Raw genomic sequence first — 14,743 nt, 5'->3', positions numbered from 1 at the left:
ATTCAAAGTTCTATATCTTGTATGTTCTCTGCTCAGGGGAACTATTTTATGATCATCTTAAGCACATTACTTAAGATTCTGCCACCAGGGCAAATCTACTTTTAAACATAATTATGGGGCAAAAATCTCAATCTAAGAAGAATCTCAGCAAGGTTATGCAATAATATGCAGACTAGTTTGCTAAAACAAACGGAGCAGAATCTCTTTGGTCCTGAATTATTCCCTGAATGGGAACGCGGCTTTAGATTAAGCAGATTGATTTTTTTTTTTACTCTAAGCTTCAAGGCTTTAAAACCCAAATGGAAGAAATCCTAAAATGACCTTTGAGTCTGAGAAGAACATTGCTGAAATCCCTCAGCCAAAAAAGGTTTACTGTGGTGACTTTAAAAAAAAAAATTCTTTATTGACCTGAAGACCTTTAACCATAACAACCACATGGACCATAATGGAAGCCTCCTTCCCCATATATGGATAACTGGTTTTCCACAATGAATATAATCCCCACCAGTTGATCCAACTGATCCATGAAATCCACGTACAAATCCACAATACCGTATTGGCCCAAATATGAGCCAGGTATTTTTATTTGGTTAGTTGTTTCCAAAATATACATCTGAGCAATACAACATGCCTTACATTGACAGGCCAGTCAAAATTGCAAACATCAGTGGTAATTGGAAACAGGTGACAACATTGGCCAATATGACACCAACAGAGCGTGCGTTCAACAGAAATTACATTTTTTTTTGTTTACTTTCCCCAAACTGGCACAGAAGTCGCTGAAGCGTGCAGTCCTCTGATGCATCGCCCGCAGCCGATGGTGATTCTTCCCGACGCTTGGAGGAATTTGTGCATATCTTGACCACTAATAATTCAGCTTCAGCAATCACTGTCAGTGTGGAGATATCTGGTGTTTTGAAGAGAGTTCCACAAAATTTTATAGTCTATAGCACCGTGTTTTCAGTCAGTCCATGGTCACAATCCACATTACATGTTTACTGGAAAACAAGGCTTGTAGCCCAAAGGCCCAAATGGTTCGATTCCCAAGTGGAGCAGTGGTGGTGCTGAAGGGTAAAATATCCAGCTGTATAAATGAATAATACATTAAAACAGAAGCTATGTAAGTCACTGTGGATGAGTTCCCTCTGGTGATCAACTGCAATATAATAATGCTATGTGTATCAATAACTGAGTATCCCTAATCCTGAATATCCTGAGTCAAGAAAAGCTTAAATGAAGAGCTGGTGCCCCACAGGTGATGCATCATCCAACCACTAGGTGGCAGTGGGGGGAATAGTGAACAGGATATGAACAAGGTCCAGAAGCTTCCTGTTACTAACATATTTTCCTTGTGCAGTGTAAGCAGCCAGAATCGACCTCCTGCTGTGTTGTTTTACTGCAGGTAATGATAGTAATTCCAACAAAGAAATACCTGAACTATAATTCTGTGAGCCATGATAGTAACTGGGAATTATGCATGTTGGGTAGATATTAACTTAATCTTGTCTTTTGAATGTTGTCCCTAAGAGTGTATTTCAGTTGTGATGTGCATTGAGCATCTGTTGACATTAACACACACATATATTTGGATGTATGTATGGTTATTGTTAAAGTTGCATATGTGGTTACGTGTATGATAAATGGATACTGTATATCATAGATACTATTGATTCTGGTAAATGTATGGCTTGCAAATTCTGCTTATACAGTAATAATTGTATGTGTTAGTAGCATGTACAATCCCTCTGCACTTGTTGGGTTAATTCCATACTTTCTAATACCCTGCACAGCTGCACACAGCCACAATCAACCTCAATCTACCTCCTGTTGAACTTTTCATCACAGTAAATTTCAGAAAGCAAACTGACTCTGCCCTGCTCCTTCCAGCGTGTCAGTCTGACTCACTACAGCAAGGGACAGAGTTTGAGAGTAACATTTTGGCAAGTCAAGCGGAGAAATCAGACAGACTGGCCTAACTTTTCTGGTGAATTGAAATTAGAAGAGTGAGAAACATAAATATGTTGACATGCCAGGAGACATTGTTGAAAATTGATCTTGAGCAGCTTCAGAAGAGCTCAGGTGCTGTATTGACTAAACCGGTGAGCGATCAGCACATCGAAACCTATTATTTGCGCTGCGGGTTACTGGGGTCACAGGAGGAATCCAGAGAGGCTGTTAGAAGAAGGAAACCCTCTGCTGCATGTTGGAGTAAAAGTCCTCTGAGGGAACTGGATGCCCATGAGCCGCTAGGCTCCCAGAAGTCACAGTTCAGCGGGAAGCTAAAATTCCATTACGAATTCATGAGCAGGGCCAGATGGACATGTTGTATTGTACAATTTAATGTATGAGATTGGAACAGGCATTCATAAGGGATATAGGGAACAAGAGGCTGTTACAGCAGTCATTGTGGCAGTGAGTCCAGAGTTTGAGTTTGCAGGACTTGATTTGAAACTTGAGAAGTCGATGACTGTTCTGAGGGGACTTCTTCAAGGAGAACATCTGTGCCAAAGATTAGTAAACATTTCACAGGGGCCACAAGAATCCCCACTGACTTCCCTGGTCCATGCCATGAGGCTAAAGGAGAATTTGATCTTTTTTCTCAAAGGCAAATGAAGGAGGAGAACAGTTCAAGCCTGAATCTTTCCAAATGAAATTCGTAAGACCCTGCAGCTCAAGGCTACTGAGAGATAATGTGAAGCTCTGCATGAAGCCATATCTGCACATTCACAGGGGAAGTGTTTGTAGAGAAGAAGCCAGATGGGAACTGGAGAGACAACAAATGATTTGATCGAGTTGAAAATGCAATGGTGAGACACGTCTATTTATCAGCTTGAATGTAGGTAACTTCATTCCATTTACCTTGTGGTCTGATATTTAGCTAATTAGCTAGCTATGACATTACAGTGTTAGCTAGCTAGCTAGCCTGAAAAGATTGGCTACCCAGCAGCCTTCTAGCTGAAGTTTCAATACTGAAACAAAGGCTTTTGTTAGAAAGAGCCTTTTTGTTTTGTTTGCAACAAATTCTAACCGAGATAGCTAGCTAATTCATTTTGTAATTGTAAAACATTTTAATTGACAAGCCTTAAAATATCTTTAGGTAGCTATATTTTTTGAATCTTAGAGAAACTAATGACCTACATTACAAACTACTTTGTTGACATGGTAGCTAATAATAACCTTATGTCTTGAAATAATGAAAGCATCATAGCAAGGTAGAGTCATAATTTTGTGTTACTGTGGTTGGACTCCAACTTAATATCAACTTTTTTCATCTGCATCTGCAGAGTAGTCAGGTTTCAATTGATATGGCTAGATTATATACTTTTTTGGCATTCAGGGCTTTCTGGGGAGACTTTTGGCCCCTAAAACAAGCATTGATTTCAAGTGATGCTATTGGATGAGGAACATCTTCAGTGTTCTATATGTGATTGACAGGGTATGTTTAGAAATGAGCATAGAGAAAGTGAGGAAAATACAGCAAAAGAAACAGGAAAACCAGACAGGCAGATATCCACATACATATGCATATACATATCCATGTATGCACTTACTTTGGCAAAATAAACTGGAACCCTGGTTATATTAATGTGTGATTTATACTAATTCAGGGCATGCAGTAGTTTGCCTAAAGAAAAATGAGATGTATATCACAAAACAGTCATGATTTAAGTATAAATTGGCCTTGAAAATGAATGTGCGTGCACTGAAATAGGAATAAGCTCTGCAATTTCACATCCAATATATTCAGTAAAGTGCTTTCCTCAAACCCTCTGAATATTCATTTCCACTAGATGGGGGCCAAATCATAAAAAGCTTGGTATATATTAATGAATATACCCAGCAATGACGAGGAGCGGGACCGTGTCTCCCGAGTGTCGGGGTTCTCAGTAAAAAAGTTTAAATTAGACCTAAATAATGCCGCCGCCCACTCTGGGAGAAGCAGCTCAGTAGGAGACAAACACAAAGAAACAAACAAACTGATTGAAACCCAGCTCATGATTCCGGCGTGAAGATTGAGAAAAAGATCGATTTCGGCTCGAGGTTCTTGAAGTTTTTACCTGAATAATGAATGAGCAAAAACAGCTACAAATAGACTGAAGGAGACAGAGAGATGAATACGGTTCTTTCTTGTGCCTCGGCGTGGCCTGAGGGAAATTTGTGCGTCTCTCTGTGACTCAAACACACACACGCACACACATGCACACACATACAGACACATGCAGACACACACACCCACATGTTCACTCATGCGTACAGATGCACTTAGACCACAGGGGTTGGGGCTGGCTAGTAACAAGTGGACAACCCCTAGCTGTAAACAGGACTTATGAAACTTGTCCTTCGCACAGTGATCAGAGTTAAGATAAAGCCACTGGGTTCAAAACAGGCCAGGGCGGAACATATTCACCGCGTGTGACAAGGCACTTACAATAAATTATTGAATGGATACAAAATATAAAGTTTCAGCCTGCACTTACAGTGTGTCCGCCAGCAAAACTCGCCCAGATGCAGGAGTTACACTGACCTTTTCATAGTCTCTTCAACATACTGGACATTCTCTGTCCTTCCATTCAGCATCTGTCCTTCCATTCAACGTTATACTGCCTCCATTTGTCACTGTGAAGTATTTGCATTATTGCAGATGAGTTTGTTTCTAGCAGTCTTACTCGTCTTATTTGGGGTTTCCAGTTTATATCGGGTTTGTGTTCTAATTATACTTATCTTGTTAACATTAATAGTTTTCTATCATGTCCTTTTCCCAGTGCTGTCTTTCAAATGCTGTTGTATCTGCTTAAGTCTGGTTTGGTCTGAATGATCCCAGAGTGCTCTAGCATAAAACACCCCCATAACCAGGAGTGACCAAAGCAATCCATTTGACAGCAGCAATGCTTATCACATTTAGCGGTGGTGGTAAATCCACTTTACGGCTTGACGTCATCAATTGTAAATGATTACATTTACAGCGTCAGTCACCGCTAAGCGTTTATGCAAGCGATTGCTGATCGCTTCAACAAATGACAGCTACGCTTCTGCTGATACTACTGTTTTTACACTGACCCCCCCCAGGCATTGTTTGTTCTCTTGGAACAACCTGAAAGGCTGGAATATCTCCAATGGCCTCCGTACTCAAACTTTCTCCCCCCCCTTTCCGTCTGTCTCTATCTCTTCTCTTCTTCTCTTCCCCAAAGCATTCTCCCCGCCCCCCCTTCTCTCTGTCTCTCCCGTCCCACTGATCTTTGCATTCAGGAAGATTGCTGCAGATCAAAGGGAGAGTGCGTGCCCTCCCTCTCTTCGCTTCCCACATGACTGAGGAGACGCGCTGAGGCCGGTGGGGGACCGGGCCAGCTCAGGCCCTGCGTAGAAACAGGAGCAGCAGGAGCGGCAACGGCAGGAGCAGGAAACTGTAGCAGGGGCAGGAACGAGAACAGGAGCTGCAACAGCAGAAAGACACCCCTCGCCCACTCATCTGCATGACAGGTATACCAGTTGCATGTGCTGAAACTCTGAGAGCAAAGTGGTGCTGTCTGTTGTAAGGGCAAGAGACAGACCCAGGCTAGGATTCCCTCTTCTGTTCCGTCTTGCTAAAGTTCTTTCAGTCTGTGGTGTCCCTAGTAGACGTCTGCATTTACTGTGTAACATTAATGCTGTGTGGTACCTGACCTGTGGCGCTGACCTCTGTGGAAAGTGATACCGAGCAGAAGGAGCTTGTACGTTTCAGATTTCTTCTGAGAAGTTGCAGACGCGCCCTTGTGTTATCTTAGACTTCTGTTCGTTCTTTCTATGTTTGTTTGTGGAAAAAAAAACAGTACAACCAATGGAAAAAAAGGATAATGTTTCTCTAGCCACTTAAAATGCAGCATTTGCTCTGCTTTAGCATAATCGCTTAACAAAACATGCATTATCTGTGTGCCTAGAAAATTGCTTATAAAATCAGCTTCCTGATTGTTGACTGACATGTAGGACTTTGATGGTAATGATTAAAGATTAATGATTGAATTAATAAGTAATTTAGTAACTCCTTCACTGACCTGAGTGAATACTGTTAGCTTGTAGGAGGACACTGTCATCCTGTTCAAGGAGACAGTGGTATGGATAGACTCCTCTCTCTCTGCAAGAGGGAGTTCTAACTGGGTGCCGTTTCTCTCTCTCTACAGCTGGAGTGAGCTGCACCCCTCTCTCTCCTTGAAATGGACTCTCCTGTAAGGAGAAAGGCAGTCAGGCCTGGGAACCCCCCTGACGGGGGCTACGGGTGGTTCGTCCTGCTCTCCACGTTCCTCGTCTTCGGGCTGACGTTTGGAGTGATTAAGGCTTTCGGGGTGTTCTACGTGGAGATACACCGGTACTTTGCCACCACAGCAACGGGGACATCTTGGATCACCTCCATCGCCGTGGCAACTGTCCACATCGGTGGTAATGACCCTATGACTGAATGAGCTCAGCATTCAGCAGCACTCCTCTGACATATGGAAAAACACACTGATGCAAAAACACACACACACACACATACAAACATTGCAACACAAACTTGCAGACACTTCATCGGATAGATAGTGTGTCATTGACCCCTGTCTTCTTGAATACATGACATTATCCTGATTCCAAGAATTGGACTGTAGTCATAATAAACGTATAATTTAAGGGAGAGAATGTGTCTGTGCATGCATCAGACAATGTGCAGGGAGAGAACCGTTTTACGAGGAGAGTGCCATAGATCACTCGTACCACTAGATGGCACTCAGTACTTACAGTGCATGTATGCTCTGAGCAAAAATTCAAGCCCGTAGTTTGAAACAAGTATAATGTTAGATAGTGCACACCACTATAATCTCGACCAGGAGTGCACAATGCACACCTACCACCCCCGTGGACTAAACTACTCCACTCTCACCCTGGGTTGCAGTAATAAACCTCAATAGTCTCCCAAACAAAAGCTCACCTATGAATGCTATGGTTTATCCAGACTAAAATCACACAGTTTTTGGGTGGTTTTGTTGGTTGGTCAGCGAGGCTAGTGAATGAATTACCGCCCTGATAAAGCTAAATTCGCCATGTGACAAGACAGAAATCACACCAAGACAGGCAATCATACAGAAGTCGTCATACATGTACACCAGTGGACTGACATACAGGATTCGACACTCTGCTGTTTGTTATTGTAGATTCAGAGCAATTGTTCATTTTCAAATGAAATATGTTAGCCATTGGGATAAAGGCATAATGCATACTTTCTGTACAAGGCACTAATGTCGTTTAATGTCATTTGTGTGTTCTCTCTCTGTCATTACTCGCCTGTGCTCTCTCTCCTCCATCCACACTGTGTGCTGCCTCTCAGCCTGTGCTTACGCCCGTCTCCCACATCATCCCCTCAGTTCATCTGTCCCAGACGCGCGTCTCTCCTCTCAGAACATTCATACTGGCTGCGGTTGTGTCGCGCAGCACTCGGCGCAGATTTGCGCGTCGGGCTGATTCCGCTGACTCAGTCCGCTCGCAATGTTAGCGGGTCCGCACGTCGTGAAGATCAGATCACACATCATAAAGATCGTGCGCCGTGGCGCCCTCAGACACAACCCCCTGTCCAAGTGGGACAGACTGTTTTGACCTCGGGCAGGACCAACAGATCAGAGATGAATGTCTGCGCATATCATAGACTTTGCGCAGGTCTACATCAGAGCAGACCTTCTTTCATAAAGAGAGGTACAAGAGGGACATAGAGAACTGCAATACGTGCGGGATTGATGAGTGTGGCCGATCGCGTGTTTAACGCTGAAAAATAGCGCGGCACATCGGTCCCCAGCCTCCCAAAAGTCTCTCTGCACACGCTGGTGTCAGACGCAGACTTCTGGGAGCTACAGCAGCACAGCCACCATCTGCCCATGCCTCCCCTTTCTCTGTGCAGCTCCTGTGGGCGCGGCGTTGAGCGCGCGCTTCAGTCACCGCGCCGTAGTGATGCTAGGGGGCGCTCTCAGCAGTGTGGGCATGATCGCCGGGGCCTACGCCCAGAACCTCGTCCAGCTGTACATCACTGTGGGATTCCTGTCTGGTGAGGGGAGTCACCCGTGCACGTACACACACATACACACACACACATGTCTGTGCACACATACACACACATACATACATAGACACCCATGCACACACACACACAAACACATATATACACACACAAACACATCCACTCCACAGACACCCACTCCTTTCTGTCCCAGTGTCCATGATCCCAGTGTCTCTCACTTTAACGCACTCTCGGTTTTCTCTCACACACACTCATGCCCTGACATATTTCCTCTGTCGTGCAGGTCTGGGGTACGCCCTCACCTGGACGCCCACAGTCACCATGCTGGGGTGGTACTTCGAGAAGAGGCGGCCAATGGCCAACGGGCTGGCGAGCGCGGGCGAGTGCGTGATCACCTTCCTGGTCACGCCGCTCTTCCAGCTGCTGGTGGACTGTTACTCCTGGAGGGGGGCCATGCTGATCTTGGGGGCGCTGGAGCTGAACCTCTGCGTGTGCGGCGCGCTGCTCCGCCCCTTGCGCCTCACTCAAGAACACCCCGAGGACGGGGGCGAGGAGCTGGAGGACCTCCCTCGAGGAGGGGCGGAGCCATGGCGGCGGGCCACACCCGGGAGGCGTGTCCTCCGCTACGTGGACTACACCCTGGTAAAGAACAGCCGCTTCATGGTATACTCCCTGTTTGGGGTGTTCGCGGCGCTGGGCTTCTTCGCGCCCGCCCTGTTCCTGGTGCCTTACGCGCGGAGCCGCGGCGTGCAGGAGTACCAGGCCGCCGCGCTCATGTCCATCTCCGCCGCCTCGGACCTGACCGGCCGGGTGGCGTGCGGCTGGCTGGCCAACCTGCGGCTGGTGGAGACGGCCCGGCTGCTGACGGTCACGGTGACCGCCCTGGGGGCCGTGCTGCTGCTTTGCCCGTTGGCTGCCTCCTTCCCGGCGCTGGCCGGCTTCAGCGCCGCCTACGGCCTGGCGTTCGGCGCCACCGTGTCCATCCACATCACCGTGCTCGCCGACGTGGTGGGCGCGGCGCGGCTGGGCAGCGCCCTCGGCTTCTTCATGCTCATCCGCAGCAGCGGAGGCCTCCTGGGGCCACCCATCGCAGGTACGTTATCACAACGTTATTCTAACATTACTCTAGTGTTACTGTGAGCTTACCCTAATGCCGCCCCACACTTAGTAGGACCCGCAATTGCTGGAAGGACATTCTAATATTAGTCTAATGTTATTCCAGTGTTATTCTAATGTTACTCTAATGTTAGTCTACGTCTACTAGAGCTCGCAGTTGCAACAAGTTTAAAGCTCCAAAATGAAATGGCTGTGCTGAGTTCAGGCATGCAACCAATAAACAAGAGTACTAAGAGTACCAAGTACCAAGAGAGTAAAAACTCAAATTAATCTGTCTGTTTGGCTGCATAATAATGGAAGAAATAATTACTGTAATATGCCATGAGCAACACACCCCAAAGTCCTGATGATTGCATTATTTTTGCAGTGTTTTTAAATTGCATACACACAGAATTAGCTCCATTGAATATAATAAGCCCACCAGCAGTTTGATTTCTACCTGAAAATGAATGTGAAAAGGCCAGAAAGAGCAGTGTATATACAATAAGTTAATATTAAGGAATTCAGTTTCGTTTTACTGTGGGGTTTTTGTGTCATGGCAAAAGTGAATTGTGGCCCAGCATCTCTAAAGAAATATATAGCTGTTTACCCAAATGTGAGCCATCTCGTTCTCCTGCCAAAACCCTCTCACAGAAACTCCACCCTTGAAAAACAGAGCTGAATGATAATCCCAGCACACTCACACTCATGAAAAATCAATTAATCTTACCAGTCAGGCTTGTAATGAGGTGGCGACAGCCTGCAAAATCTCACCCCACATTCATAGCAATAGATTCAGCAAAGCTTGCCCGATCTGGGCTTGACTTGGAGAACACGAGGCCATGACCTGCCAAAAAGCGTCCCCTGCCAGAAAGCGGCCCACCCTAAATCAACTGAAAGGCCTCTTTTGTCACAAAGCCGGTCAGTTTCCGTAAAAAACATGACTTCAGTTGCAGCCATTATAATCAGAAGAAAATGCATCACTGAATCTACCCTAAAAGTATCTGAATTTGTTTCTGATTAAAGGTGGCTGAAGGGAGGAGTTAGTGAGGGTGAATTTCCCTTTCATGTGAAGAATGTCACGACCATGTAAACCTGCTGTATTTTATTATTTACACTTCATTGAGCTGGGCAGGTCAAATGAGAACTTATTTCTGGCTTGGAGTGCCTGCCTGGGAAAACAAGAAGAGCAGGAAAAGTAAGGTGTGCATGGCTCCTATATGGGGGGTAAATAGGTGGCCAGATTTTTGGGAATTTCACCACAACACCAGGTCTAATAGACCACACTCGACTGCAGTGAGTAAGGACTATAGTTTAACATTTCTCTGAAAAGACAGAACCCCCTACAGCCATGGTGAGCCCATCTGTGCGTGCGTTATGATGTAGTTTCTTGTTTTTCTTTTTCTTGAATCAGAGAGAGGAGTGCACCCTTAGGGCTCCCCCAAAACCACTTAAAACAACCTTTTTTTCCCCATCCAAGTACTAACTAAGCCCAAGCTCACTTATCTTGGGCCATTTGGCACAAGAAGGGTACAGGGGTGGTTTGGTTGCTGGCATCTGCAGTTTTCTTTGCAGTTAAACTTCATTTTATAATGTTCTATGTAATTATGCTGTAAATTAGATTCAGTTTGTTGATGTGGTACATTTTCCAGCTAGGACGATAAACCTCACACTAATGTGTTTGGCTGTGACTTCCCACATCTTGCAAAATCTGAGATTCGTTCACACCAGTGAAAGCCTACATAAAACAACACCACGAATCAAACGAGTTTGATTTCCCAGGGCTGGAACAAGCAGGGCAGCATGTGGCGTTGCGGCCGGCGAGCTTAACTATGCAAGTGAAAATCCTTAATTCATGTCCCCAGGTGGTGCACCACTGCATCAGTTTCTTAGAAAGTATCATGAAAAATTTTTCAGAGTGCATAAGGTGAGGCTGCAGGACTTCACATTGCTTCAAGGTAGAACAGGATTTTGAGCCAGAAGTGTTACTCATGGTTCTCTCTCCTTTTCTTGCGTTTTGCTTTTCTCCCTCATGTTCTTGCTTGCTTTGACTCAGATTTACTACACTTTTCTTGTCATGTAGTAGGTGTGCATTAATATTTGCTACGCTTCTTATATTTAACATTAGCCAGCTAATAGAAGTAGTATTTTCCACATTCCTCTAAAAAAAACTGTCATTAGATGTGCATCTTGACAATAACTTACGTGTCACCGTTTTTGTGCAGCAGCAAATTTTGTTCAGGCATATTCTTTTCCACCAGCGTGCCCATACCGTGAAATTGAGAAAAGGTCTCAATTTGAATGTGCCTTCATTATTGGATAGTCCCGCTGAACAGGAAAGGACCGTGAAATTTCTGGCCCCTCAATTACTTCACCGGGAGACCGCTAGCAAAATTTGGGGATAGATTTGACCTCCTGTACACAGTCCATCGCAGTTCTCTCTGCTCAGGGATCACACACACGCACAACATTCTGTTTATAAACAGAGCGAAACTGCACAGTTAGGATAAAAAACAGGAAGAAAAGGAGCATAATCTCTTCCCTCATAAAGCTGGCTGTTATTCTTCCTCCTGATTTTATCTGCAAGCTGCGGAACTCCATTTAACTTCTTATCTAGAGAGTTGTAGTGTGGGCCTCGGTAGTAATCAGTGTGGATCATGTGACGAACTGAATGACTCCTGTATTTTTCTCTGACTCTCTCTTCATCTGTCTTCCTTTTTCTCTTCTGAGTCTGTCCTTATCCCTCTCTCTCTTTGTCCCTCAGTCTGTCTCCTACTTAAATTTAAATTACCTTCATTGGCATAACAATGTATTGTATTGTCAAAGCAAATAAACCTTAAAAAAAATGCAATCTCTCTGTGTCCCTCTTTCTTCTCAGGAGTCTTCATAGACAAGATGAGCGACTATGGGACCGGCTTCCTGATGGCGGGTGTGGCCCTCATTGTCTCTGCCCTCTTCCTTTTGCTGCTGCATCAGATGAACAGAAAGGAGGAGAGGACAGCTAAAACTTGCAGATTGCCTAGGGACTACGAGAAGGGGGGTGGAGACTGGGAGAAGGAGGACAGAGAATGAGAAGGAGGGACTGCAATAGAAGAGGTGAAGACTGTGTGGAAGAAGGCCGGGTCGGATATGTCAGGGGCGGGTAGTTGGGGAAGGAAGGCAGCCTCATGGAAGACTAAAGACTGGAATGGAGGTTGAAAATGGAAGGAGGAAGGCAAAGTTTTAGGGTTCTGCACCATGGTGTACCTGAGCCAGTACTAAACCCAGATGTTGAGAAGTTTAAGTATGAGCAAAAGTAACATGAGCTTGAGCGTCTATACGTTCAATTGTAAAATTTGCCATTCTCAGTGGTCAGATTTGCCATTTGACCAAACGTGGTCAAAATTGCCACTCTCTCTTTTGGTTTGTTTGTTTTTTTTGGGAGGGGGCAGAAGAAGAAGAAGAAGAGTGATGCATAGAGTACAGCAATGGAAAATCAAGAGTCCCCCTTGTTGGCTATTGTTGTGTTCCCAGTGCCTTACACATACCTGAAACTAAGGAAACAATGCCGGAGACATGGGCAAGTAACTAAGGTGCCCCTGACTAAGACATACTATCCACATTACACCCAAAAATTCTCCTACCATGGGCTTGAATTTAGTTTTTAAACATGGATTTATTTCTGATGCACTTCAATGCTGCAGCCACCCACTGTCTCTTTTCTCGTCTGTGTTTGGATATCTATACCCGCTGCAATTGATTTATTCTGAAATTCCTTGGCCCGCCGGTGTTTGGATTGGACGGCCCTTTGAGCTGCAGCGAGAGAGACAGAGGGAGAGGAGCAGCTGGAAGGTGTCTCTGGGCGCGGTGTTTATATAGCTGTACGACTCCAAAGTCACCTCGACGCCATGAGCTGCAAATCACCACTTAATTTCTCTAATCCGTCACAAGTGCCTGATATTCAAAGAGGTCAGACCGCCTTGTCCTAATGCAATCTCTGCTGGTGACCCCAATACTCACCCATGGAAAGACGAATCAAATAATAGCAAATTCCTTCAATGAGCATTTTCAGTCTCATTTGGTGCAGTGAGTGACTTTGGCAGCCAGACAACTTCAGAACCACAGAGTGTGCACCAAAAACACAGGACAGGTAATGGCTTGAGCCACTGAGCCATCTATCAGAATAGACGGAATAACTGAGCCTTCTGAGCTTCCATAAAATGAAGTGTGAAAGGGAATCTGCTTTGGTGCTCAACTTGTCTTTGCAGTTCCTGCTTTCTCCGCGTTTATCTGCACTGCCTGCCAGCTGTGGCTAGGATGCCAGCACACAGGACTCTCAACATCATTGCACCAGCGTGATAATACTCCTTTCCCACTGTAGAGCTAGAAACAGACCCCAAAAGCCTGCTGACTTCTTACAGCACAAGTGCTTTAAAATGAATGTTGGAACCTAAGTCCAAGCTGTAGCACGTGATATAACACTGAATGCTAACCACAACCACACAGACTGTCTGTGGTCCAGGGTTGAGGTTTTCCTGAAAAAGTCCACACAGTTTCTATCTACCTCTAGTTGTTTGCTGGGATCAGCAATAGAGGTTTGTTCCTTTCTTTTATGTCTGTTTGGTTTTGTTGTGCTAAGGGAAGCTCCACCCACAGCTCACCTGAAAGTAGACTGGCACTAGTGAGGCTAGCCATCCAAGCTGACCCAGATCAATGCCGAAGAAATCGCATGGAAATCTACCCAGAACCTTGAGATTTCTCAGTTTTAAAGGGGCATCAGTGTTCCATCTGCCCTCACTCTTCCCCCACTGGTCATTTGTCTGTCTTTCCCTCCCCCTTCTCCAAGGCCCCACAGCAAGTCTGCCCATTTTCAGGCTAGGTCCCCTAGTGGTAGAGTGTGGACTTGCTCCGATCAGGACGGCAGTTCACCTCACAATTTTTTACTTGTTTTCTGAGGGCTCAGATCCTCAGACTGCACCTGGAATCATCCAACACCAAACTCACCTGAATCTGTATACCTCTGAATAAACACTTCCTGCCAACTGACTTCTAACGACTTTAATATATCACATACAGGCTGTTGCAGATGGAAGCTCCACATGTGATTGTGAATTCTGGGGTCATCTTGAGCAGATGCAGGGATTACAAAACAACACTAACTGTTTTCATTGGCTAAGACACAGCTTTAACTTTTAACAGGACCCCATCTCCCTATCCTCTGAGCTCATTTGCAGCTTCCTGTCAGAGATTTACAGGCCGATAGTGTGAGCCGAGCAGAACATCAAGCAGTCTGAGTAAACATACATACATCTACATGCACACACGTACACGTACACACACACACCCTTATACAGACACACACAGAACTGGAGACCCATCTCTGGGAAAATGCTGTGCCCCCCCTACCCGCTGCGGAAGAGTCCGTGTACTATCTGATCTAGTGAAATGCGATTAAGCAAGCAAATTGCCCCCGCGTCTGCATCACATGGAACTTTTAACTCCCATCCTGTTGTAGAAGCTTCCGTCTGGTTACCAGTACCAGCCCTTTTGACTTCTCAGTCTCTCCCACCCCTCCTCCCTCTCAGTGGGATAGGTAAATTGCTTCATCCTCCCATCCAGCCGGAATGGGTGATGGGGGAGATTAGCTTTATTTCT

At 45.4% G+C, this 14,743-nt stretch overlaps 1 protein-coding gene across 1 annotated transcript; it reads left to right on the top strand.

The window, feature by feature from the left end:
• Window positions 1-2,017: 2,017 nt before the first annotated feature.
• Window positions 2,018-14,123, top strand: si:dkey-246g23.4 (uncharacterized protein LOC559426 homolog). Its single transcript, XM_036544526.1, has 6 exons — window positions 2,018-2,807; window positions 5,190-5,478; window positions 6,156-6,411; window positions 7,898-8,041; window positions 8,298-9,107; window positions 11,988-14,123. The coding sequence occupies exons 3-6, from the start codon at window positions 6,189-6,191 to the stop codon at window positions 12,179-12,181; spliced, it is 1,371 nt and encodes a 456-aa protein (XP_036400419.1). The 5' UTR covers window positions 2,018-2,807; window positions 5,190-5,478; window positions 6,156-6,188; the 3' UTR covers window positions 12,182-14,123.
• Window positions 14,124-14,743: the final 620 nt, after the last annotated feature.

This window comes from Megalops cyprinoides, chromosome 13 (assembly GCF_013368585.1).
Source record: "Megalops cyprinoides isolate fMegCyp1 chromosome 13, fMegCyp1.pri, whole genome shotgun sequence".
NCBI lineage: Eukaryota > Metazoa > Chordata > Actinopteri > Elopiformes > Megalopidae > Megalops > Megalops cyprinoides.
This window is presented reverse-complemented; position numbering and strand designations above follow the sequence as displayed.

Excerpts from the sequence above, each read along its gene's own strand:
- si:dkey-246g23.4 (XM_036544526.1), top strand. The coding sequence starts at position 6,189 with ATGGACTCTCCTGTAAGGAGAAAGGCAGTCAGGCCTGGGAACCCCCCT. Across the intron at positions 6,412-7,897 it reads GGCAACTGTCCACATCGGTG|CTCCTGTGGGCGCGGCGTTG; the intron begins GTAATGACCCTA and ends TTCTCTGTGCAG. Across the intron at positions 8,042-8,297 it reads CACTGTGGGATTCCTGTCTG|GTCTGGGGTACGCCCTCACC; the intron begins GTGAGGGGAGTC and ends TCTGTCGTGCAG.